Raw genomic sequence first — 27918 nt, 5'->3', positions numbered from 1 at the left:
ACTTCACTTTCAATTTCCTGTCATGTCCATGGTAAGACAGAACTGACACTGCCCTCGTATATAAACACTTGCATCATCTACTGTCAGGAGGAAAAATAGCCTTGCATCATGAGACCAGCTGACAGCATCAGGTTTAACCTGTCTAGTTCTGGTCCCCAGTTCTGCATCCTTTACAAAAAAACAAACACAACAACAACAACAACAACACACCTATCCCTCGCATCTGCCATGCTGAAGTCTGAGGAGGTGGCCTAGGCTCTGCAATTTTGAAAGTCACATGAGAAAGCTGCTGTTTCTCCACCGTGAAAGACACACACGCTTGGTAGCGTTAGTCATACAGCATCATGGACTTGTTCTTTAAATGCCTTTGCTTCCTTCTGTCTGCTGAGTTGCAGCTTCTGAAGTTTCATTCCCATGCACCTCTTTGCAAGCGGACGTCTTTTGTAAGAACTCATTTATTTCCATTAAGACTTTAGGGCTCCCAATCCTGGTCTATGGAGCCCAGTAGTGTTGAATCCTCCTGAGAGTCCTAGGCCACCCCAAGAGGACAAGTGTGTTTCTCCATGCGAGTGGGTGTTTCAGCAGGACAATGTTACCTGGCCTTTGATGGTTCTATCACTGGCCAGGAAAGGGCAGCCAATGGCATGTACAGCTCAGCCCCTGCCAGCAGCAGGTTTCCATTTGCCTAGATGGAAGGTGTCAGGTGACTAGTGGGTATTAGCTCATTCATTCAATGGGTACTTATTCTGTGCTGGCCTCCAAGTGTAGCTCTAGGGACCCAACAGAAAGACAGGTAAGATTCCTATCCTCATGGAACTTAACAGTTTAGTGGAGTCAATAGATATGAGTCAAATACTCTTAAATAATTATAAACTCATAATCACCAAGAGTTCACAAGGAGGGCTATGTGGTATCAAGGGAGCTAGTAACTAGGGGGCTTGACCCACTTTGGAAAGTCAGCAAGATTTGCCTAAGAAACTGTCTCTGCTGTTGCCAGAAAAAATATAGAAACAATGTACCCTGCACTGAAACTACAGAGTTCAAATATTTCAAATCTTACAGGCTCAGTACCAGCCACGCCAAGAAACCCTATGAAGAAACTGTTGCAAATGTCACCAGTCAGGGGAATGGTGGGTGGAAATTAACTCCTATATAAACATGAAGAGCCAAGGTTCAGTTAAATAAGGTCAGCTGCTCCCCTTCACAACACTGGAGACCTGTGGCTATGCAACCTTGCTTCTAAAGCATTTATCTTGAATACACTGTTTATCTTTAACAAACTGTTTATCTTATTTTTTTTTCAAAGAAAGACCTTGTGGATTATTCCATGGTGCACTCTCTTTGAATATAAAAGATATCAAAGGGGAGATAAAACTATGGATGGATAACCATGAAACAACTAGGCATTTGTTGAAATGGGGTTAATAAATAAGAACAAATGCTATCAAAGAATAAAGTCTAGTGCTTTGGTACCAAAAACTCAATTGTGCAATTACTACAGGGCTGACTTTTCTTGGCCAATGCACGATGGCAGAAACTTTAAGGGTGTAACAATCTACATTTCATAAAACCTAATAAAAGTTAGCATAAGTAAAAGTTACATGGAAAAAAAGTTCAGTGCCCAGCTCATCAGAATTAATCCTCCCACTCCATTCCTCACCGGCATGGCCAATCCTAGAAGACTCAGGATCAGTGGCATTCCTGGTCATCAGATAGGAGCATCTAAAAGCTGATGCTAGGTCTAGAAGCAATGTGAAACAAAGAATAACTGGAAGACCCAATGCAGGAAAAGGACCCGAGACAGGCTTCAAGTCACTAAATGATTTGCCATCCTGACATCGGGCTCTTCCCAGCTAGCCAACCAGGGCTCCTATTTGGCTCGAGGGCTCCAATCTGTTTGGTCCAGCACTTCCCGCATAGGTCTGTTGGAGAAGACATTACTGAATATTATTACCCAAAGGAAAGTATTGTGGTTAATTATGTGTGGACAAAATTGTACCTATAGGATTCCTTATGGTAATTAGAATGTTTCTGAATTTTCAAATGCCAACATCACTGTGAACCTGCAAGATAGAGAGGTGTACTCCAAGTTTCCAAGTTTTTGTTGACTCCCAAAATCTTGTCAAACTAGTATTCTTCCACACTCCCACACACTATGGGAAACCTAATTCTAACTTTCCTCTTTCCACTAAGCTAAGGACTGATTTAAGGAGGGGTAGGAGATGTGGCAGAAAAACCAAAGGTTTACGCACAGTACCTGCCTTCAGGGACATTTTCATCCACGAAGAACAAGTGATATAAAGCCCGGTCTAGGTAACACTAGGAAATACTTGATGAGAGAAGCCCACCTCAAGGATCCTCGGGCATCAACATAGTGTCCTGTGGAATAACGTGGCACCATCTATACTTATGAAGTGAGAAAGGATTACGTAATGGTCTTGTAATCTCTGTTCAGGGATCTACAACTTTGGAAAGCCATCTCTGCCTCCTTAGTGGAATATATTCAACTCCAAGACTCACTTGTCCTTCTTAGTACTTTCCAACTCTCCAAACGATTCACTGTGAAAGAGTATTGCCCTTCTCTGAAGGATATGAAACTGTTCAGAATTTTGTAAATGTATGCCTCCAATTTACCAGTGTCGTCTATCCAACCTATCTCCAGACTTGCAGGGAAGAAAAGGAAATCTGAGTTTCATTCCCTTTAACCTAGCATGAATGGCAATCCAATTAATTGCGAGGCTGACAGAGGCTTGGTTTTGATCTTCTTTTCTTTGTTAAAGGTTGGCAGCAGTGTTTTAAAGGACTGAGATCATCAGTTGCTTTGCTTGGATATATTGAGAAGAGAGGCTAGGAGTTGTGGCCATTTAAGTACCTCACAACCTGGCTGAAGACCAATTCATGGGAAAGGGCCACACACCTGAATAGATGTTTAGAAAAGAGAGATTGATGTAGGTACAACAGGGTACTGGGGAAGGCCATGGCAGAGGTGGGAGTTCAGGTCAATATTTGGACAGGCATAGATGGAGAGGGAAAGCACAGAAAGTGACGTGTAAGGGTGTTGGGTCATCCCCAGAGTGTACTCCGTCTCACTCTTTGACTGTACTGCTGTGTAGACATATGCCTTCATGCACAAGGATGTGTTTTTAATTTCTTGATCACCTGGCAATTTACCACTACCTTAATGGTCTTCCTTCATCTAGCCTTGATAAATTGTAACCATTGCTATAGAAAACTTGGGTCTATGAAAGAGGAAGATTTAATGCTGAGCTAAAACCTCTCCTTAAATAAAAACGAAAAACTGACTCGCTCCACCATATTTCTTCCCAGAAATAAAAACATTTATAAAGGTTTCCTTGACCACTGAGGAAAGAAAAATCTGTTTATCACTCTGTTTAATCCCTGCAGACTCAATGGTCACGCCACAGAGGAGGCCCCCAAACTTCCTGTCTCCTAGATGTGATCCTCTGAGAGCAAAATTAGCCCTCCTGGCGGAACACGCTCACTGCTTTTCAAATGTGTATACCACATCAGGGTTGTTATAAATAAATTGCGTCTGGATTTAGGACACATCAGCCACCGTGCTATTTCAGTGCTATCTTAGCAGTCCAAGCTTTCACGAGAAGTAGTGTTCCAGGGAAGAAAATGCTAGCACAAGAGTGTGACTTACCGGTCCCGAAGCTCTCCTCCCCACAAAGGGACAGTTTGCTTGCATCCATCAGATTCCCAAAAAACTTCCAACCAGTTGGGGTCTCATACAAAGCGATCTTTGTAGCATTAGCCACCCTTCAAAGGCATGAAATCAAAGTTACATCACAGCAGGAGTGTGCACAGGGCCACTTGAGAGATGAAAAAGAGCAACGTTATTGTAATCAGGGGTCCCATTTAGCATTGCTCAGAGGCAGACATAATTCGAGGGCTGGTGGAAAAATCGAACGGGGAAACTTGCACACAATGGGCTATTCTGTGTGGGTTCAGAGGAGGTGGGGACAGAGGCAGAAGAAAGAACTAATTCAGATCACAGAGTCAGTGGTTTAGAAGCACCCATACTGAAGCAGACAGGGCTGCTTTTCGGGTGATTTATCCACCTGCTTTGGATACAGACTGCCACTACAACCCTTCTTTAATGAACAGAAGGATGACGTTTAGATGCACTTGTAATCACAGAATCATAGACTACTGGGTCTGAGAGCTCAGCATTTCAGAGAGGGGAATGGAGTCAAGCATGTTATGGTATCAGGCCAAGGTCACACGGCTGGGATGCTGGACAGCCCTGGTACTTGGTTTTCCCACCACTGATCTTTTCATTTTATCTCAAGGTCCCACAAGGAAAGTGGACTGTGAGGTCTCCCTGGTCCCTTTGCCTTCCAACACGTTTGATTTCCCCCTCCACAGCCTTGGTCTATTTTAAATCTTTGGGTGAAGGTTTTTTGTTTTTGTTTTTAACTCCTCTTCCTTTGAGCAGGAAAACTTAGGTTTTTAGTCACTGCTTTGGTAAAATCTGCTTTCCAGAACACTTGCCTTAGTGCTGGCAGAGCAATGACATGTTTGGAATCTGACATTTGAGGAAAGCAAATGTAAGATTTTGAAAACTAGGAAAATACAATGAACTTTTTAATCTGGGAATTGAGTTTATTCAGTTACATTTCTACATGAGGACCATCCATTTTTTTCCAAATATTGTGATTACACTGTTAAGGGTTACACAGCAGATATTTTACATCATAACAGGTCTGATGTAGGATAGTGTGGCCACAAGTCAGAACTGCCATCCATCCACTGGCACGCTAACATTTATTCATTCATTAAAAGAATAACAAGCAAACCTACATGTGTATGTGCACTACTATGCACCAGGTACACTCATGGGGCAAGAGTATAGAGACTGGTGGGACAGCCATGATAAAGTGTCAGGATGCAGGAAGTACAGGGTGCTAAGAGAACACTGCAGGGGCAGGGAGCATCTAATCCTGACAAGCTCTACCCATCCCTTCCTCTTGGCACACACATTGCAGCAAATGCCAAGGCTGAAAAGGAAGGAAGCGGTATTGTGAACTCCTTGATAAAACAAGGCAGCAAGGCCAAGGGGAAGGAGAGACCTACCTGTCCAGGGCCCCACTGGTGGGCATGCTGCGTGCAAAGCCATGGACCCCAGTCTGCTGGAAGTAGGGAATGCTGAAGATGTTGGCAGCAATGACAGCCACAGAGTCCGAAGGGTTCACAAAGAACCCATGTTTGCCCAAAATCATGTTTCGGTCCTTTGGGAGAAGAGAGATTCAAAGAAAGGCTTATAAACCAAATGACTAAAGAAATCAAACTATCTTCCAGGGAGGTTTTATACAATTTAAACCTGACACATTGACTCATAGAGTGCCGTGCTTTGAATGCTGGCTTTTATTTTTCACGGATTTGTGCGATACCATTGGGTCAGAGGCACCTCCACGCCAAAGCGTTGAGACTGTTTTCAATTAAAGAGCAAGCACAAACTCCTTTTGAGCCAAATACTGTGTTCTCCCTTCAGAGGCCAGCTAACTTTAACCTCTGAGACTTCTTCCAAACTCTGGAACCAATCACTTCTCTCCCAGAGGGGAGCAAGAGAGGCAAGGCAGGAGGAAACATAGGCTGTTTACACAGTTTGGTGGGTCCACCAGGCATCCTTCAAGGAACAAAGATTTCTTCAAGGAAAGGCTTCTAAATCATGACCCTTCATTTGGTCCTGGACTCAGCAAAGCATGCTGCCACTGTCACTGCCTTCGTCATGGCTGGCACCCAGTTTCCACTCAAGTGACTCAGGGAATATAGAGAAAAATACTCCCAGCACGTATTGTACCACAAAGATGCAAAACAATTACTGCTAGGAACTCCTTTAATTTCTGAAAACTTTGAGATGGGAAAAACTACTTTTGAGGAAATAATAAAGAACTCATCAGTGACAAGAACGTATTCGCCACTGAGCAGATGTCTGCAGTGCCTACTGCCTGTGAGACGCCAGGGTATAAACGTGACTAGGACACGCCTCTTCATGTCTGTTACACAGTCACCAATTTAAGTCGATTTAAACAGAAACAGTGATTTTAACTGTAGAGAAGGAATGAACTCTTAGTTCAATATGGTCTTCATATATGCTATAAAATCAGTTTCATCATTTATATGACTGAATAAAAGGATATGCTGCTGACTTTTTAAAATAGATTTGCTTTACAAAGACAGAGATGCAGAGAGATCCAGCAACTGGTCTATTCCCCAGATGGCCACAATGGTCAGAGCTGGTTCAGACTGAAGTCAGGCGTTTCATCTACTGCTCCCATGTGGGTGCCGTGGCCCAAGGACTGGAGCCTTTTCCATTCAGTTCCCAGACACATGAACAAGGAGCTGGAGCAGAGGTGGAGCAAGCTCAAAGCGATACTCATGGGATGCATCATGGGCACCATGGGATGCCAGGGACACAGGTATTGTCTTAACTCACCATACTACAACACCGCTTCCCCTACCACCCCTGCTGTAAGGCTATATCCTCCTACCCCTGCTTCAAGACAAAACCTCTTCTAGGGATGAAATAAGTAGCAACTACTGATTGAGAACAGAAACCGACTTAGGAGAGGTACCCAGGACTCAGCAAGCTCAAGGAAAACCAGTCATTACATTCTATCTGGAGCCCAACCCCCCAGCCAGTCGGAGAAAATCTGAATTAAATGCCTGCTGGATTGCATTATGTTTCAGTGACTCTCGCTGTCTCTGTTCAGCAGGGTCTTCTAGCAGTTTCTTCCTGGCCTCAGGCACAAGGCTGGATCCTTGATGTTTACTCACCAGGTTTCCAAGGTCTGGTAGAAGCAGTGATTTTTTTTTCTCCCAGCTGCACCATCTGGCCTGGCCTGCATTAGAATTCACTCTAATGAACTGGTACTCACCCCATCTCCATCAAAAGCAGCCCCGAAATCATGTTCCCCAGATTTCATAGTCTCCACCAGGTCAGCTGCGTAGGTAAGGTTGGGGTCAGGGTGGTGACCTCCGAAGTCCTCCAGAGGAACACAATTAACTGCCGAGTTTGCAGGGGCTCCCAGCTCTTCACAGAGGATCTTCTTGACATAGGGGCCTACGACTAGGCAAAGCATGAGACAGAAGGCGAGTCAGAGACTCTGACTTGCCAGAGTCCATAAGGGTTGAGGGGGAAGGGAGGGTGAGCTGGGCGTGTCTAGAGAGAACAGTATAACAACAATGACAACGTGCACACTCACAGGCTAGCAGAGAGCAGCGTGAATGGGCAAAGGTTCCATATGAAAGGAACCGTGAGTGATTTGGCTGGAAAAGGTGGAGCCTGCTTGTAAAGGAAAGAGTCGGGAGAGGGAAGGGCTGGAACCACAGGGACACCCTGCCTTTCTAATTCAGTCCCTCCGAAAGGCCCCCAAGGCGCTACAGCTTAGTGCTTTAGAGTCTGTTCTCTGGAACCAAAGTGTCTGAGTTCCAATACCAGCTCTGCCAGCTGCTGACAGCACAACCTGGGCAAGGCTAGTTGTTCTCTCAGTGCCTCAGTCTCTCCCATCTGCAAAGTGAGGATGGTGACAGTAACCACCTGCGGCAGTGGCTGTGGCAAAGGCATGAAAGCCTCAAAGTCAATATCCCTTTAAGGGAGTGAGAGGAGGCCTGGGATGCCTCAGTGGTGAGGCTTGGGGCTGGGTGCAGAGACCAGGGCAGAGACTTCTCTGAAGCCCTTCAGTTGTCCCAGTAATGCCACTCTTTCCAAATCCCATAGCCCTGGCGGCCTTGACCGCACTCTGGTGCCTCAGTTGTCTGCTTCCTATGTGATCCCTCATAGGAGGCACATGGTCTGTAGTGTTCCTGACCTTCGTGGCATGTCACAGGGTTGGGGACTTCCTGGTTGGAAACCCATTCTCAGTGTTGTGGAGAGAAGAGTCCTTGATAGTTTTCCAAAATGTTGCTGTAAACGATTGTAACAATTTCCCCCCATTACCATCCCTTGGTGTTCTGTTTGTTTTGCATTATTGTCAGACAACTTGACATGGTAGGACAACTCTGAATCCCAGCTCCCACTCAGTCTTAGCTGTGTGAGTTTACACAAATATCTTCATTTCAGAACCCTTCTCTCTGGAGTAGGTGAGAATCCTCAGGTACTTTGTAGCCACAGCCACTGCCTCTAATGGGAATGACTCTAGCTTAATCTTGCACCACCCTAAACTCTTTCCCCAAAGCTGAATGTGTTGCCCTCCCCCCTGTTTCTCAGATAACCTTTCCTGACCGTCCCCAGGGCACTATGTCTTCTTCCATGTTCCAAAGAGAGTACTGGGAACTCTAACCCTTGTGTTGTCAGCCTGCCAGAGGATAGTTTTCCACCTGTTCGCTATCTCCCAAACATCACTAGCTCTTTGAACACACTCAACTACCACTCTCTGTCTCAAGTGCATCTGGATCAGGTAGGCAATCAACAGAAGTCTCCTGAGTGCTCTGAAGGAACCACATCATGTTTGGAACAAGGAAGTGAACACATTCTGGGGGATTCCTAAAAGACAACAAGAGCCCAGGGAAAAGTCTCAGAGATGGTTCCAGGAGAAGTCTTCCTACTCAGGACTGCCAGTGTAGCAGTGTTACTGTAAGGGTTCAAGAGCAGATAGAAAAACTTCCCCAAACAGGAAGGCACCATAGAGAATCCTTGTAAATATGGGATCCTAAAATTCTAAATCACTGTCTAACAAAATAGACTGCATTCAGTGTTCAGGAGCCCTCCCAGTCCTACTTGGGAGAAAATTCTACCATTCCAGGGTTTTTAACAACTGCTTACTCTACTTTGGCCATACCTGCCTACCAGGGGGAGCTGAGGGGGAGGAACACGATCTGTTATTCCTGAATCTAGTCCTCAGCTTGTTCTTGTCTTCTTCTAAGGGCAGGAGCATGCAGGGACAGGTGAGGGAGAGTGTAGGGCTAAGGAATTTGTTTACCATATCTAGCACATGGCCCTCCCCTTGGAAAGCCATGGGCCACCATAGGAAAATTGCAAAGTAGAGTTCCCAACCACAGCTGCATGTTACTGCAAGCCTGAGGCTGCAAGTGGAAACACTGACCTGCACACTGGCTCACCAGGAAGATGGGCTCCACTGGTTTTTGTTGCAGATAATTAGGCTGTAATCTGCATGATTACTGCTCTGAAATGAATGTGAAGTGATTCTGTCTAAAGACCTTCTAGCCCAGAGAGACTTGAGAAAAGATTTAGGAAAGCTTTATGCTCTGCATAGTAGAAAGTAACTTCACTGCTTGGAGAGAAGGGAATGGAGGGGAACTCAATCCCTACCTCCGTGCATGGCATCTATACGGATTTTCAGGTGGTTTGGACCAGAAAGCAGTTCTTTCAGTGCATTGAAATCAAAGATGTTTCTCAGCATCGTGGCATAGGCTTCCACTGAATCCACGATTTCCACTGTGAGAGCAAGCAAAATGAAAAGACAGAGGTACGTGGAACACATGCACAAATACTGTTTCCTGCTGTAAACCTGCAAGAGCTACCTTCAAAGGACAATTACTGAGAAACTCCAATTTACCAGGGCTGTTAAATGCTATCCTATTCAATACTAACAACTGTCCCAAAAGGTCAATGTTAGTAGTCCGATTTTATAGATGAGAAAAGTCAAGGTATGAAAGGATGAGAAATGTATCCGCTCAGCAGGGATGCGGCTTGGAGGATGGTGGGTGTAGGCTGCGGAGTCCACTGTATCACCACATTGCTTCCCAGTTCTTCACCATGACGGATGAACACTGGTGTCACAGACAACAAAGTGGGATGCCTACTTTTCTTCCTGCTTCCAGGTCCACTGTCATCAAAACTCAACGCTCAAAAGCACAGACAGATTTTTTTCACAGGCTCTGCTCCAGCAATGAGACAAACATGCGACTTTGGCCTTATTGTTGCTCTTGTTACTGGATTTTCAGAGGTTCTGAACATTTTGAAAATATCAGGAGTTTAAGAAATCTCTCTGCTGGTGTTTTCTGAGTGCGCCAAGACTGTCTTTAGGATGGACCACAGCACATGTACTGAGAAGCAATCGTCAGCTCTCATAAAAATGGGAGTCACACTGCATCCCATGAACACACATTACTAGGCATTTACCCTGCCTATTACTGTAATCCCTTGGCATTTAAGAATGAAATGTGAACCACAGCTGCCCATGCAGGGAGTTCCAAGGCAGCTCCCAAATGATCTGAGGGATTTTACTGAATTTAGGGTAGATAAAAAAAATTGAAAGCCTGGGCTTGAGAACCTGTGGAGCTGGAATCCTGGTTGCCCTGTTCTCTGACCACACGACCTTGATGAGCCTGTAACTTTGCCTGCCCCTGACTCATCTGCTAAGAGTGAATCCTGACAGGGCTGCCCTGTCGGGCCACAGGGAGAGTAAATCAGAATGCAGATTGTGCATACCACTCTGAAAATCTGACAACCAAAATGCTCTGAAATCTGAAAACTTTTGGGAGAATTTCAGATTTTCAGATTTGGGACACTGGGCTGAATATTTATGCCAATATTCTAAAATCCAACCAAGTTCCAAATCGGAAACAGCTCTGGGCAAGAGTATCTAGGATAGAGGCCACTTGATCTGCAATGCATGGGAAGTGTTTGTACAATAACAGTTAACTGTTACATCTCCCAGGTCTTCTACTCAAGGTTGTAGGTTGTACAGGTATGGAAATTAAGAGAGTCGACAGTGATTTACCAAAAGTCAGAAAGCTGATGGCTGGCAGAACCCAGGGAGCCTGAGTCACTGTCTAGACTCCCACATTGAATTGCAGACCTGCCAAATACCTCACACATACAAAGCCTGGGGACCACCACCTTCCTAAAGGCAGAAGATCCACTTTATTTAAACCCTGAAACAGAATTTCTCAAGTTGGACACAGGAGGAGTAGGCAAGAGGAGGAATGTAGTGAACCTGCCTGTGAAAGGCTTGAATTTGTTTTCCAGGTCAAACTGCTGCTTCCCCAGAACTCCAAGGTCTACTTTCAGGTCAGGACAAATTGCATATTCCTCAATTGTCTTGCTGATTTGGAAAATCTTATCAGTGATTGCTTCTGGAGCAGGACCTAGAAATCAAACATCATATGGTGAATAATATTATGTAGCTCACTCAAAAATAGAAAGAATCCAAAGTTCATCAGTTCTTTACTGGCACATGAACCACTGTCAATCAAGAGGTAATGTGGCAGGATTCTAAAACACTATATTCATGGGCTTTCCATGTCTACATACAGTTGAATGAGAAGCACTGCACTGTCACCAGAAAGAAGCAAAGATTCCTCCCCTTGTGAAAGATGAAGCCCAGAACCTGGTCTCCCAAAGCTTCAGATACTGGTCTATCTGATGTCGTGGACAGTTGTTTGTCCCAGAAATGACAGCTAACTCACCTCCATTAGAAATATTAAATTTGATTCCAAAATCTCCATTGGGCCCTCCAGGGTTGTGGCTGGCTGTCAGAATGATTCCACCAATGGCTTTAATTTTCCTGATGATGCAGGACACTGCAGGGGTGGACAGGATTCCGTTCTGCCCAATAACCAAGCGACCGATCTAGAAGAAACCCAGAACACACCTATTAACATCCATGCATCCCAGGCAACAGCTCACAAACACGGAACCATAGGTTGAAGGGCAGAGAAAAATTCTGTTGGGCCAGAAAAAATCGCTTTGATCACCAGCCACCGCTTGGATATTCCCACAAAATTGCTGAAGCAGAATCAGTAATACAGCATGAGACACCTCCCTCAGACGGTCCTGGGGACTGTGTGGTTCAGAACTATGTGTGTTGTGGAACTGTGAGATTCAGGCAAGAAAACACAGCAAATTCAAAACTGCATTTTTATATTTGCCTTGTAATTTGGATTCATTGGAAGACTGGTAGACAACCATAATGTTTTATCTCACTGGGTCAATAATGCGAGAAGGAAAATAGGTTTAGCTAGGTAAAGGGATTCTTTCAACAGAGAGGGATTTTAGAAAGTAATTTTTTTTAGCAGAAAGAGCAAACTTTATACCAACAATACTATACACTGCATGTTACAAAATCATCTTGAGCTGTTTCTGTGGCAGTTTTCCTCAAAGCAGGACACACCTACCACTACACGATAGGGTATAGCTGGGTTACCTCCAGGGCCTAAGACAAGAATACTGGGAGTTACTGTGGAGAACATAAACCATCAACATGAAAGGGTGACAGGTGGGACTTAACTCACCACCCCACCTTTCCCACAGATGCTATCAGCACAGCTCCTTAATCTTCCCTTGCTAAATCAACAGGGACTTATATCTGTTTCAACTTGACCCAAGATGGCAAAGAAGAAGTGCCATCAATTCCTCCGACACACTTGGAGAAGACTTGACTGCTACACTGAAAAGACTTCCAAGACTGGGGAGTCTATGCTTCTCCATTCTCCCTTCTGCGAGAGGAAATGGATAGCAAAGGCTTGCAAGTTCCTAGTGACCATCCTTGTTTTCCTCGACTGTAGAAATGACTGCAGGGTGGAAGATGTGTTCCTCATGCTTAACATGCCAATGAGATCCTGGGCTTCCCCAAGTATAGCTTTTCTGGGCAGGTAGATCTGCTGCCCTCCTTGAGAACCTGACCCTTCCACAAGCAATTGCCTCCCAGAAAGCACCTGGTTCATCTCAGTCACCTCTTTGCCCTCACATGTGCGTCAGTAAGCACTTTCATTGTGATAACTTCCCTAATGTGTTTTTCTTCTGCCTTGCCCAGAACACAGTAACCATCAGGGCAGGTGCCAACATCAGGATTCTTTGCAGATGGAGAGAACCTGCAGATGGTATGGAGTCATGCAGGATTACTGTTGAGTCATCGAGAGCCTGCTGCCTCCCGGGAACTTCCAGTCCATTCTCAAGCTGCTCCTCCCAGTCATCACCGTGCAGGCAGAAAGGTAAGGTGCAGAGCTCTCACAAGCCTGCGCATCCCTTCACTCTCGCATCCACCCAAAAGCAGTAATGACAAGCACTGAGGGATACAGCTGAGATAGGTGACAATGACAAGGTCACCCAGCCAGTCAGTCACTAAAGCCACTCCTGACTCATGAATGGTGACATCTCACCCTCTTCCAGTAGTTTCTAGGATGGATTGTGATTTAGAAAAAAGGCCAGTGGTCAGGCAGACCCAAGAAACCTATAGAGTGAGCTCAGGGTGGCAATTCAGTCAAAGTTGCTGGTGAGGATATTGGGAAATTCTCTTTGCACATCAAGCACTCAGGCTTTCATTAAGATGCCAACGTATGTGGTATGGAGGGAGAGGCCGAGGGACTTTAAGCAACAGCACCCAGGTCGCTCTAAACTCTACCATTCCTTATGGTGATATAAGTCAGCAGTGGTCCTGGGTCAGGAAAAGAGTCAGAAATCAAGTCAGGAGTTAGAAGCGAGGAAAAGTCCGCAATAGCCTCTTTGTCTTGAGCTGAAAAAAGTGTCTATTTGGCCAAAGCACTCCCCTTGCACAGCAGATTCTGCCTGGCGAATCAGACCCAGGACTATCACACAGCAACCCAATACAGGGACATATTGCTTCATTATCTTCCTTCCCTCAAAAGCACCTGAACCACTGTAATTACTTCCAATCTCTTCTCCTGTGACTCTCTAACCCAAACCTTCCTAGCTACTCCCTAGCTCAATCCATCCTGCATACCTGAACCCAGCAGGTTCACTTTTCTGAACCATAACTTGATATCCCCCTTTTTACTCAAAAACCTTCCTTCCCCACAAGATACTGAAAGCAGGACTCAGACACTACAGCACCCAGGCTCACAGCAGCACTTCTCACAGTGGCCAAAAAGAGTGAACCATTCCAATGACCGTCAATATGTTCATAGATACGCAAAATGCTGTGTATGTTGCCATGGAATATTATGTATCCTTAAAAAAGGAAAGCCTGTTACATGCTACACATGGTTAGACCTTGAAAACATTAGACCTAGTGAAATAAGCCAGTCACAACAAGACAAATACCATAAGAGGTTGGTAACGCAGCCAAAACTACAGAAACAAGGTAGACTGGTGGTTGCCAAGGCTCAAGGGAGGGACAAGCAGGGAGTTTACAGACAAGCTATTTCAGCATGACAAGATGCTGACACTGATGCTGATGCAAGCGACTCTAGAGAGCTTCAGCACAACACTGAACAGTTAATGGTAATGGACTGTGCTTTTAATATGGTTAAGTCAGAGGGCTGTCATTGTGGCAGAGTGAGCTAAGCTGCTACCTGCAACAGTGGCATCCCATAGCACACAGCCAACTCAAATCCCAGCTGTTCTACTTCCAATCAGGCTCCCTGCTAATGCTGCTGGGAAGGCAGCAAAAGATAGCCTGAGTGCTTGGGATCCTGCCACTCACACGGGAGACCTGAATGGAGCACCAGGTCTCTGGCTTTGGTCTAGATGATTGTGGCCATTTAGGAGAATGTCCTGGATGATTCCTCTCTCTTTTTCTCTTTCTTCTCCCCACCATTTCTATCTAATATATTACATATATATGTATACTCTGCTTTTCAAATGCATGAATAAATTTAAAAATAGTTGATAGTTGATTTCATGTTGTGTTTACCACAATTAAAAACATATCTCTAAAATTAGTCACTATTCAAAAATCACATTGCCATATGCCAGGGACATGTTCTCTGTAAAACTAAAAAGGTAGAATGGAATTCTGATACATGTGACATCATGAATTAACCTTGAAAACATTTTGCTAAACAAAATAAACCAAATACAATGTCCATATTCAGAAAGAGAAAGCAAAAAGGAGACTTCTGGGGCTGGAGGGAGGGGAACAAGACATGGCTGTTTAACGAGTGTGTGGTTTCTGTTTAAGATGATGAGAGTCCTGGAGGTGGACACGGTGACAGCTGTACTTCACTGTGAATGTCACTGATGACACTGAGCCATGCATGGCAGGTGGTCAGCAGGACAAGTTCCAGGCTGTGTGTATTCTCCCTTCCTCGGCTCCTGAGTGCGAGATCCTGGAACAATCCCTGCTTTGCCCTTTGTCACCATCAGGACTCTGCCTCTCCTGCTAATCCCCCTCGCCCTCCACTTCCTTCTCTTAACTCAGGTCTCACCGCCATGGAAAGCTGCCCAGACTAATAATAGTTAAACATAGCAGGTGCAAAGTTAAAATTTTTCCTTTTATTTGAAAATAACATTGCTGTTTTGTTAGGCTGGGAGAGAGAGAAAGAGAGAGAGAGAGAGAGAGAGAGAGAGAAAACTCCCTTTTCTTTGTCCTGCTAGTAATCATACACACAGCCATGCTCTCACCTGAGAGGACAGAATGAAATATCAATATCATACATGGAGCTTATTTTATTTTATTTTATGCATTAAATGTCTTATTTTATGCATTAAAATGTTCTGTAAAGCAGTCAGTTGTATGCAAATAAGAACAAAGAAAAACTTCTACTGGAGGCAGAATGTATTCTAGAATCCATATATGCAGCAGATAAATGGGGAAGAAATGAAACAATCTCTATTTAGCTCTGTAGACAGAAGAGCACACCAGGAATTGGCTCACAGGTGCAGTGGGCATTGAGAAAAGTGAGAAAGTGACTTTTATGGGAATCTGTAGCAATAATTATCCTAGCTTTCCTCCCGTCTGTCCTTCCCACAATAAAAGGGATATTTCAAGTAATCAGAAATTAGGGTATGTTACAAAAAGAAGAAATCAAATACTTTAGAATTTCACAGGTTTATCAGGTTAAAGTGCTTTATCTCTCCACTAAATGTTTTAAGTAATTCAGCGGGGCAGCAGCACTGCTTTTCGATGTAACCCTCTTAAATAAGAAATGCCCTTGAAAAGCCTTAAAAATATAGGTTGGATTGCCACAGCTCTAACAAATAGGCAGTTACCATATTAGTCAATGATGGCCTCTTTAATGTATTATTTAGTGAAGCTGCAGAGAGTAAATCTAAGGCAATCCATGGGGATCTGTTGAATTACACATTCGCATCACCTCTTCCACGTGCTACAGCTCAATACAAAAAGGAAATGAAGCTGAGTCACAGCCGAGGGGACGGGGTACCAGCCCCGCACAACGGTACCAACACCTGCAGAGAAAGTGTGTTCCACACGCCTCCGTCTCAAAACCTGAAGGCATCTTAACGCCATTTCCTCCGTAGCACTCCCTCAAGATGACATTTACAGCGTGTCACTTTTTATCGTGAAGTGTGTATGCTCTATAATAACTTCTGATTGGAGTGGCTTTGTCAGCAATTTTTATAGGAGAGGCATTCAGATTCTGAAAGTGAGCATCAAAGGGAAATTTTCTTCACCAACGCAAGGTTTAACAGATGCTCTCACATGGTAGTTTGGTGGGCTGCTTTTTGTTTCTTTCTTTCTTTTTCTCCCAATTTGTTTTTTGCGAACACACCTGCTTGGCAGGTTATGAAGAGACTGAAAAACGCATGCCCATCGCATTTGGCCACCACACAAAATTCAGAGCCAGACTCTGAACAGATTGTAAAAATGCATGGGCACTGAGGGATTAGGTGCCTTGAAATTATTGTGATGTGTTCCCTAAAACACTAAAAATAATAGTTTGGGGTACAGTGGAAGGGTGTGCAGAGACAAAATAAAGCCAAGCTGGTGCCCACCTTTCTGTGAGGCAGCACACTGTGCAGCCCTGGTTGCTAATCAAGATCCACGCTTTCTGGTGCAATATTCTCCTGATCTGCTTAATCCAGTCAACGTGGCTTTTCATGATGCCAAGCTTTAGCAGAGCTTACTAATACTATAGTTTACAGGAGTTATCACTACCCTACTGCACAAATTCACCACACAGAGGCCCTCTTTGTGGCTAGGGTCATTAGAAGCAGGTCACCCCCGCACTCCTAAAACAGGTCCCCTTGAGTAGCTTACACCTAACATTTTTTTCAACCCCCTCTTTGCATTTCTGCATGACTACCACGATCCATAAACAACAGCTTACTCTAGCTTTTGTTTTCCTGTTTGACAAATGACTGAACTTCAACAAGGAAGCCATAGAAAGAAGACAAAATCTTTCCCGCTCTCCACCATTCATTAGTGCCCTCTTACACAGGGTAGGGGTGCCCCTTGAAGCTAGTCAGAATGAAGAAAAGACAGCTGAAGGCTGGGCATGTGCTTTACAGGTCTACAAAGCAACAGGTTACTTCCATGAATGACAAGGACAGAGGACAATATATTAAGAAGCAGGATCGACATTCTTGTATCCCATCGTGACTAAGGGAATTTCTGTAGCGTTTGCACAATATACACTCTGAAGTTGCAAAGCAATTTAACTAAAGGTTAGTAGAGTTGGGAATGTAAACCATCTACAATGTTTTGCTCATTTGTATATTTCTGCAAAGTTAAGAGGTTATTTGGAGAGTGAGCAACACAGTATACCAACCCCATTGGCAGCTGCCATCTGCAATATTGTTTCTATTGCTGATTTGTTAAAATACCGCCCATCTCCACCAACCACCAGTGACGACCCCTGGCGATCTTTTAGGTCCATGGAAAAGAAGATACTTTGGATAAAATTTTCCAGATAGCATGGCTTTGACTCGAAATAACAGGTTTTCTTCCATAATCCACTTGTTCCTGGTTTCTGGTCGTGGTAGGGAGCTGTAGAGAAGGTCAACAGAGGGAGAGGACCTTCTTCCATTTTTCTGTAGGCTCCGGAAATCCATCCATCAAAATCACTCATCTTTCATTTCCACCACGTGGCTCAGTCGGGGTATCGGAAGGGCAGATAATGGTGCCCCCAAAGAGTCCCTCCTACCTGGAGTCTGCAGGGTTGTCCTGGGTAAGCCAACACCGAGCTTTGGCTGGCAAAGTCACTTACAACGAGAAGATAGGGTTGATTCCTAGCTGTTGTTGCCCCTTTGCAACATCCAAGGGCCACTCGCCCATGCGCACCCACACACAGCAGCCCCGAGAAGTTGTTTTCATGAAGACGTTCCTGCACAAAGCCCAGCTGAACACCCTTCAATGACTGCTGCCTTCTTTCCCCATTAAAGTAGAGATAGCTCCCAAGAGGGCTGCCCACGGCAGATTTGAGTTACAAACACCAGGTGGCTGCCAGAGTCCACTCTCCAGCCATGGGCAGAGGCGGAGCAGGATCATGAAGCAGTCACCCTGGTGTGATTCCCCGGGCGCCTGGGCCGCCTGCCTGCCCGCCCACCACTGACTTCGAGCCTCTCGGGACTGCCATCTCGGAGAAGGCCATCTTAAAGTGGCTCTGTGCCCTCCGGCAAGTGAAAGGTCAAGATTAAAATGGAAGGGAGGGAGCTCGGTTACCTCTGCTTTCCTTACAGCACTGTCATGTTGACACTCCCAGGTAGACAAAAAGGGGGGGAGAAAAGTGACTAACAGAACAGGTTTACCCATTAGCAATCAATTACTCATTGATCCCCTGTGTGAATACCCCCAGTGATCAACAAGTTGAACCATTCCCTTGACTTTCTGGGAAATTGGGGATGAGAAGGCTCCAAAGCATAAACAGAACAGAGGAGAATAAGTTACATTTCTCTGGGCACAATGCGAGATGAAGTTATTTAGAAAAGTAATACAAAACCAAGATCAACAACATCAAAAATTTTTCTCAGTATGAAATAGAATTACTTTTCAGAAAGCAATTAGAGCAAAGCAGTTTAAGTTCTTCACATGTAAGACACCTAAGAATTTTTAAAAAAAAATTTTACCTGAATGTAATCTCTACTCTTTCTTCCTCCTGGAGCTTTTTGCTTGTTTATTATTAATGATATATGTATTTAAATACAGACCCAGGTACTGTCCATCTGGTTCAGCAGAAATCATCAATTAAGAAGTGCTTATCAGCTATAGTCTTCTAAAAGTGGGGGAGCGCAAAGAGGAGGGGGTGGCGCAGGGAGTTGGGAGGGGTTCCACGGTCAAGAGTTTGGGTGATCTTGTTAAGGATGCATCAAAAGTAAACCAGGACTGGTCACACTACTTGTTTGGAGAGTTGGACATGCACGGAGAAGTCAAGGGTTTCAAGGAAAAGTGCATCATTCTCTGAGACCAGATCTGACTGCTTTTCTACTAAGATGGCGAGCATGATCTGAAAGTCATCAGGCCCTGAGAGCAGCCAAGTGCCCTCTCTAAGGACAAGAGGCCCCAGGACTTCCAAGGTTCCCCTGCCCAGGACCCACTGGGCAGAAAGCAGGCCACAGGCATTGGAGCCTGGTCCCCTGCAAATCACACCCCAGGGCCAGTTGTGTGCCAAGAATGCCTCCAGACACAGCATAAAAACATCTTACAAGGCACATCTATCACGCTGAAAACCAGTCAGCCACACAGCAACTACTGTTTACAGTCTATTCATTAGGGTGTTTTGTTTCATAGAACTACGTACTTGAGAGGCAGAAATTCAAAGAGTAGGGGCCCATCTGATACTTTTATTTTTTATTTTCAATTACTTCATTTTATTTCTTTGCAAGACATAGGGAAAGGGAGAAAGAGAGATACCTTATCCATATGTTCACTTTCCAAATATCTGCAAAACCCAGAACCAGGGTCTGGTGGAAGCCAAGGGCCTGAAACTCAGTCTGGGTCTCTCACAGGAAGTGACAGGGACTCAACCACCTGAGCCATCACCTGCTGCCTCCCGGGGTGCATGCTAGCAGGAACCTGGACACTTGGAGCAGAGCCAGAACTTGAACCCAGACACTCCACTACTGCATGTGAGTGTACAAGCAGCATCTTACTGCTAGGTCAAATGCCCACCCTTGCTTTTTTCTTCTTGCTATAATTTTTAAAAATAATATCACTTAGAGAGTAATTTAAAACGCAAGCTTGCTTTATTAATGACTTACATATCTACTGTTTCTTGGCTTATTATTGATTCATTTTTATGTAGCAAGAAGTCTCTTTATCTGTAATGGGCTGAGGCTGGGCTGGAGCTAAAGCCTAGAGGTGGAAATCTAATCCAGTTCACTGTACAAGTTGCAGAAACCCAGTTACTTCCTCACTTACCATTGCTGTCCCCAGAGTTTGTATTGGCAGGAAGCCGGAGTCAGGACCCACAGTTAGGCAGCAGTCCTGTGTCCTCAGGAGTGGGACAGGGGTTATGTTAATTTGTAGACTAAACACCTGCTCCTTATTCTGGCTTCAGGTATACTTTCCAATTCCTGAAAAGTGGGTCTTGACATATTTGGGAATGGATTTTGATTCATGAAATATTCCAATAATCTCTTCAACGGGATAACAAGAGTGCTTGAGCATGTCATTGGCAGCTTTCTTAATGATATCTCGAAATCACAGGGGAGCCAGGGCACAAGGGTGCTCCACTACCACCCACCAAGGCTTCCCTCCATCCAACACAACACATGTCAGTGTGTTCCCTGCTGGTGGTTGGCCATTTCCTCAGTTGAAACTCTTGATAGCTGGAGCTAATTCTTCTGAACAACTTACCTATGCACAGCATGGTACTTGTCAATGTACAAATCCAAACCAAAAACACATAACCTTGCCCGGGAAAAAGCTTCTATTCTAAATATGTGCCCAAGTCATAATTTTCTGAATGCTATAGAACTCAACCCCATATAAAAATATTACCAGAAGCAGTGCTGTGAGATGGACTGTGACGTACGGTGAAAAAGAAAAGGCATTAAAAACATTAAGCTTCCTAAGGCACTCCAACTAAGTGGGGGAGCCATTAAGAAACCCATTTGTTTCCGCTCTCCAGCAAAGGTTGAACTCCATCTTCAGAAACGTTCCTGTCGAGCATAGCGAACCCAATTTGGCCTAATGAATTTGCCTGCATTGCCAGTACTCCTTCACAATGACACAAATTACATTTAAACCATATGGGGGATTTAAGGATTACTCCCTTCAGACAAGGAACTTTCATACTGGTCTTGGGTCCTATCAATTTCACAATGGCAGAGTTATGAACCCCCTTGTTCCCAGCCTCGCTAAAAGACTCCAGCTGCCATTCTCACCAGCAATGACATCTTCCCAGCAGAACACAGCAGAAGAAATGGACTTGCCAAACCCTTTTGTATCCTTTCTTTCTTTCCATCAACAAATATTTAGAGAGGGCAGCTGACTACTGTGTCGTGGGTTCCATAACAGCAGAGCCCAAAGCTTGAATGGGTTTACCTCTTCATGCCAAGAGTTCCTATCTTAGCAATTGTCACAGATGGAACATTTTAACCCTGTTTCCCTAGGCACAAGCACAAGGTAGAAAGCTATAAATTGGGCCACATCAGCAGGGTCATCAAACACCTTCCCCTCATCCCAGCCCCAAGCCCTAGGCTGATGACTACAGTAGTTGCTGACCACTGAGTACTTGATGTGCTCATCCCAGCAGTGGGAGACAGTCATTCAGTTCTCCAATCAGCATCACTAAGCAGGTGATAAATGCCAACCCTATGCCAAGCACTGAAAAGCAATGGCAAAGAAAGCAGGGCTAGGGGTCAAGCACAACATAGGTCTAACTATTGACTCTAAATAGGGTAAACTGAGGCTATACATGGGGATAGCGCTGGAGATTGTTCTGAGAATGGAAACAGGCAGCATATGAGACTATCCAATACTATGCCTACCATCAGTAACGCTGCTGCAACTGCTCTGAGCATCAGTTCCCTCCTCTCTACAGGGGGATAGCAGCTGCTTCCCAAGTTTTTAAGAGGACTGCCTCAGCATGTGTCTGCACCAGCCTTTGTGAACTAGACAATCATGGAAAGCTAGAAAGTGCTGCTTTTGACACCAGCAAAGAGCCGTGACAATGAGGAGATCTGATGTGGGGAGCATTCACAGACCTGTACATTTGTTCACTCATGGAGTTGCAGTGGCAGAGATGAGGACACAGAAATGGCGGGGGTAAAGTTCTAGGGCCTCATAAACCATACCCAAGTCTGTTTTATAGGCACGTGGAGATGTTTAAGCAGCAAAGAAGACATAAACTAATGTCTTTGGAAAGTTGATTGGCAGGCCATGGTGAACAAAGGAAAGCTTGAGGAAAGAATAACCAAGGCTGCGAGAAGCACTTCCTTATTTGGGCAGGATGCTGGCAAAAATCATTTTGTCTAGGGCTGTTCCCTCTACTGGCCTCCAACACTCAGATCCAACTTCAAGTCCCTGGGTCAGCCAAGCGTGGCTGTTTCTTTCTATTCTAACATATAGTCTCCCTTAGCAGACCCCTCTCTCTAATCCCTTTCCCACATTTACTCAGTCTCTTAACTGCAAGCTGCCCCACAAGATTGGAGACCTGGTGCCATGTTCCTACCACAGGACCCTGGTACCAGCCCATAATCACCAGGGAGGGATACCTAACTTAAGCTGGGTCACTTGTGTTTTCTCTCCTTAGAAAGTAGAATAGGGACTTGAAAGCTTAGGTAATTTGGTGAACTCTGCAACCTGGGAGACAGATGAGCTCAGGAGCAGGACAGTGAGCGTCATGGCCCTGAGCCACAGCAAGAATCAGAAATAATGTCCAATAGAATCAAGCAGAAAATGTGTTGGATGAATCTTCCTGAGTGTGTTAAGGTTCAGACCCATCAGACACGAGAATCAGCAAACATGAGTTGTAAAGTGAAGTTGCTGGAGGCTCCCTGGGTTCTGATGTCCTGGACCAAGTCAGTTCCAGACCAGATCCCTGGCCAACATGCCACTTATCCATTGACAATGTCACTCCAATTCAATTAGAAAGGCAACTCCTAGTTGCTCAAGGTGAGAGAATGCTTTTTTTAAGTGGGTATTTTTAAACTCAGATTTAAAATGAAGTACAGAGATAATGAAATATGCATTGTAAAATGTAGATGATAAGATAAGCATACGATATAGATTGACTGTTTCTTATCTGAAATGGTTGGGATCAGCAATTTTTAAATTTCAGATGTTTCTGCTTTTCAAATATTTGCATACACATAATTAGGTATCTTGGGGGTAGGACTCAAGTCTGAACACGAAACTCATTTATGCTTCCCATGTACTGTATATGTAGCTTCAAAGTAATTTTATGCAATATTTTTACTATGCCTGTGTTTTGACTAAGGCCCATCCCATGAGGTGTGGTGTGGAATTTTCCATGTGGTGGTGTCATGTTGGTACTCAAAAAGCTGTGGACTTGACAGCATTTTGGATTTCCAATTCTGGGACTAGGGATGTCTAACCTTGTTAATATGCTTATAATAAAGTTTTTGTGTATTTATTATTTTAAATACATTTAAGGAATTCAGGGTACTTGCTTATCTAACAACTAGCCTTAGGGTTTCAGTATATAATGTGATGTTAAATAAGTTGTATAAATTTACAATTTTAAAGGGAGTAAAAGGATTTTATCAAAATCATAAACATTCAAGATCACTTAGAATGTGTTCTGTGTATAAGTTAACCCATTTTAGACAAACCACGTACTGTCGTGTTTAAGGAAATGGATTATTCTAAGGCAAGACTAACAGTATTTGACCCCAACTCCTCCAATCACTGGTTGTATGACCTCAGACAAGTGCTTGAACCTGTGGGCTTCCATTTGTTCATCTATAAGAATGAGAATGACAGTTGCCTGGCTCACTCATCATTGTTGTGACTAAGACAGGTAATGAGGCTGTTTCTTGGTATCCACAGGGAATTGGATCCAGGACCCATGTTTCCCCCATGCCCGTAGATACCAAAATCCATAAATGTTTGAATACTTTCTACAAAATGGTGCTGTGAATAACATGGGAAAGAAAACCCTGTACATACTTACTACAGATACATCGCCCCACACCTTTTCGAGCCACAGCTGGTTTGGTTGAGTCCACAGATACAGGACCCACTATATGTAGAACAAGCTAAGGCAGGGGTGGCCCTACACCATATCTGCTGTTAAGGGATTACATGAGAACATACTGTGTTCTTTAAAAGTCATGCTTGTTACACAAAGTATTTTAAAAAGGAAACACGTGATTTATAAATTTGGAATTTTCACAGAATTTTGAATAAATGACTTTACAACCTTAAAAATAAATCATGAAAAAGTCCAAACTTATTTACACTGACAAGAAAGGGAGGGGCAAAGGAAGCAGATGTGCTGAGATAAGCACAAAGAGACAGAGAGTAGCTGCCAGGGTCCCTCCTGTCACAGGCTCTTGGGATGCCACGCTGCCCACCTCCCTTGGCTTCCTGTGGTCACACCTGGTGCCCTCAGTTGCAGTCCTCTGGATGGTGCTGGCACTGTGACTGGATGCCACCCACAGCTGTCTGCAGGGAACAGGGCTCCCTAGGCACTGGCTTGTTGTAAAGAGACACTCTGAGTTAACAGAGGCAAGCAACTTAGCACTGGCTGGGTCTAGTGCCTTGAGAGCCCTAACTAGGTGTTACCTTTCCGTATTGCCCTGAATCTCCAAGTATGTACTGTGTTTCACACATTATAACTGGGACAGGCCATGGACTATATGCACTTTGAAAGAATTAGGAAATCTTTAAAGAAAGGGAGACGTTTCATTAAATTATGGCAAATATATAAGGCCAGATGCCTTAGAATGGCACAGGATTATCAAAAAAAAGACTCCTGAAACAGACTTTAAAATAAAAACCAACATGACAGCTGCTCCAAACATACATCATCTTTACCATTCTGATGTCCATCCATCTACACATCAATGTATGCATCTACCCAGCGTTTACTCTTACACAGATTTATTGTATCCATTTAATCAAGCACTGTGCAAAGACTCAGTTGGCCAAGCTCTGCTTTTAGACCAGAGATGGTCTCCCCAAGAAACTGTTGCATTGATCTGGACAATAAAATGTTGGACTCTACACATGGTACATGTTTGCAATGAAAGAATTATGACTGGATTTGAACTGTAATGCTGCAACACGGTGGAGTAATCCACCATGGGGGGAGGGGACGGGAAGGGGTTGGGGGAACCTCAGAGCCTATGAAACGATGTCATAAAATGAGAGCCAATAAAACAACAACAAAAGACTCCGTTGGCCAAGAAACTTCTGCTCTAGAAGGAGAGATAGGTGAGGCAACAAAACATTAAAAACACTCATCCGGGTCCTTGTGGGGGACCCATCAGCGCTCAGAGAATGGCTTGAAGACACTCAGCAAACGCCATAATCTGTGCTGTTAGGTCTCAGAACAATCTCCCCAGCTTGAAGGCGCTCTCCTTCCATAAGGAGGGTGCACAGGAAGAAGATTCCTGGCTTACCACAAGTCACCAATAGTCAGTCTTGTTCATCTATACAAAAAGCCAGCAATTGACATGCTTACAAAATGCTCATGTGTATCTTACTTCCTTTTAGGAAAATCATCAAGCACTTGCTCACTTAGATGCCTTCAGTATATCACTTGGAGCTAACAGAGAAGAACTGTCCACATTCTGGCTGTTGCCAGGAGCTAGGTGTGAGCGAAAATGCCTTGTTTAAAAAGGCCTGGCTGAAGAGCTTGATTTTCAAGTCATTCCTGGTTGTATGTTTCCCTCTTGTGGTGAAAAAAGAGAAAACAAGCAAGATGTCCACAGCATTGCAGTAAAAAGCTGGGCCTCGTAAGGCCACCCCTTGCGCTTGTGTGGCAAGCAAAGGTTGTCCAGGCAGCAAATCATTCAGATGTGGTAGAGTCACCAGGCTTAAAAGAAGAGGAAAGGACGATGAGATTATTCTCTGGGCATCTCATGAGTAAGGTCTTCCCTAACTTCATGGCCTGGCCCAGCTAAGGTATTCAGCTGTAAAGGAGAGGAAGGCCAGAGAGGACGTCCTCTACATTGGGGTCTGTGTGACCCTGAGTTTCTGTAAGGTGAAGACTATGAGACTTTCCTTAAAAAGTTCTGAAAGTAAAAAAGGGACAATATGATAGGGGCTTATCACAACATACACTAGTCACTCAATAAATGCTATCAGAATGAATTAAGATTAAAAGGGTATTTATAAGGACTCATCCCCTGATCTCAAAAATATGTAAGCCCAAAAGGGAGGGAACTGATGCTCTGGGTTGGTTGTGTATAAATACTGATTTAACACCCCCCCATCATCCCACCCCTACCCCCATGGGGCCAGGCACTGGAATAGGGAAAAGCAGGAGAAAAGAGAGCCACAGATGAATCAAGTACAGCGGGCTCTGCAGTGAGACAGCCCTGGGTCTGAACCCTGGCTTTGTCACTTACCAGCTGATACAGCTCCTCTGGCCTCAGTTTTCTTGTAAAATAGAGTAAGACCTGCTCTGCTGGTTGTTGTAGGAGCTAGTCATGACAGTCATGAGGGGCTGGCCAGTGCTACGAGTGCTTCATGAGCATGAACTCACTTAATCTTCACCACAGCCCTGTGATATTATCACTAGCATTTTCAGCTTCTGATTCCTGGAAGAGGCAACTGGGGGCTACCGAGCTTATGTCATCAACCCAAAGTAAAACAACTGGGAAAGTGTAAAGATGGGTTTTGAGCCCAGGTAGTCTATGTTCAGAGCCCACATTCTTAACCACCTGCTGTACCACCTAATAGAATACACAGCCGTGGAACAGCAAATACTCAGTAGATAGAAGTTTTTAAAATAGTAAGCTGAAGACAGGTGGGCAGTTGCAGGAATTCCTGGGCTGAGCTGTGGCTCCTGGGGCAGCAGCAAGGCACAAGGCACCCTCTCTGGGCCATAAGGCATTAAGGGAAAGCAAGGCTATAGCAAATAAAAGGCTAGACTTCAACACTGAAAGTTTGAGAACCCCTGGACTAGAAAACTATTAAAATACCAAGGGTTGGCATTTGGCCTAGCTGTCACAATGTTGGTTCACACCATATTGTATACAAAACTGAGTTGGATACACACATAGCTCTCCTCCTAATTCCAGCTTCCTGATAAGGTAAACCTTGGGAGGCATCAGTGATAGAGAGCTCAAGTAACTGGGTTCCTGCTGCTCATGTGGGAGAACTGGATTGAATCTCTGAGTTCCTGGCTCCCCCATTCAGCACAGCTGAGCCCTGGACAGTGTGGGCATTTGAGGAGTGAACCAGCAGATCTCTTACTCTCTCACTCTTGCTCTCTCTCCCCTTTAGGAGAAATAGAAAAAAAAAAGAAAGATAAAGAAAAGCAGGTATGGGAGGAGAGAAGAGGGGAAAGGAGAAGGGAGAGGAGAGGGGAGGGAAGGGGCGGGGAGGGGAGAGATAAAAAGGTTAAACGTCTGCCTTAGGAACTCAGCAGGATAGAAATCCAGGTTGAACTCCAAATTTCTGATGCTTTTTAGAACTTGCTGACCTAGAGCAAATCATGAACCCTCTATTTCCTCATCTGTAAAATCTTAGGGCTCTAAATATCAACCTCTCAGAAACCTGAAAAGATGAAATGAGCTCACGCAAAACACTTAGCACCATACAGGTCATCACATGCAGACTATTTGGCAACGTTAGTAACCTCACACGTTGCACCATCCCATTTCACAGATGTGCAAACAGATTTAGAGAAGTTGCATTGCTCAAGGTTGGGAAGGCAGGCTTCAAGACCAGGTTTGCTGCTAAGCATGTGCTTCTCATCATTGGGCTGTACTGCTTTTCTTTTGGATGATCAAACCAGTATGACTTTGGAGAACATTTGAAGGAGAGAGATCCTGGGTGATCCTGAAATTAACATTGCCCACAAATAAAGTATGAAGATATCTCAAACAGTTGTGGGGGAAAATACAATGGAAAGATGAGCTTATTTTGGCACCAAAAGCATTTTGAAATCCATGTATATCTTTTGCCTAGTATGCATTTCCCCGGATGTCTTGAGTAGCCTTGTATATATGAGTTCTTATGCTGGTACAAGCCCACCTGTACTTGCTGGACAGATCACAGGTACTGGAGGACATGGGTGTGACATTGGCATCATTGAAGGTCATTGAAGGTGTGCCATCCGCCTGTTGCTGGACTTCGGCAGTAGGCAGTATAATGGTGGTTCCGGAGTGATTGGACACAGCATACAGGTTGTAAACAGCATTAA

The 27918-nt window shown here is 44.4% G+C and overlaps 1 protein-coding gene across 3 annotated transcripts in view; it reads right to left on the bottom strand.

Moving 5' to 3' along the window:
* LOC101534633 (phosphoglucomutase-1) overlaps positions 1-27918 on the bottom strand; it is a 124254-nt gene that overhangs the window by 18950 nt on the left and 77386 nt on the right. For 2 of the 3 annotated variants that reach the window (XM_058657486.1, XM_058657495.1), the window contains 6 exons: positions 11401-11563; positions 10933-11079; positions 9299-9424; positions 6906-7096; positions 5101-5255; positions 3668-3783 (listed from right to left, as the gene is read on the bottom strand). In XM_058657486.1, coding sequence (XP_058513469.1) covers positions 3668-3783; positions 5101-5255; positions 6906-7096; positions 9299-9424; positions 10933-11079; positions 11401-11563 — 898 coding nt within the window. Of the gene's footprint in view, positions 1-3667; positions 3784-5100; positions 5256-6905; positions 7097-9298; positions 9425-10932; positions 11080-11400; positions 11564-26116; positions 26291-27918 lie in introns of those variants that run through there. The other variant, XM_058657504.1, reaches the window with a different exon arrangement.

This window comes from Ochotona princeps, chromosome 2, assembly GCF_030435755.1.
Source record: "Ochotona princeps isolate mOchPri1 chromosome 2, mOchPri1.hap1, whole genome shotgun sequence".
Taxonomy (NCBI): Eukaryota; Metazoa; Chordata; class Mammalia; order Lagomorpha; family Ochotonidae; genus Ochotona; species Ochotona princeps.
Note: the sequence above shows the minus strand (reverse complement) of the source record. Positions and strands in the feature narration are given on the sequence as shown.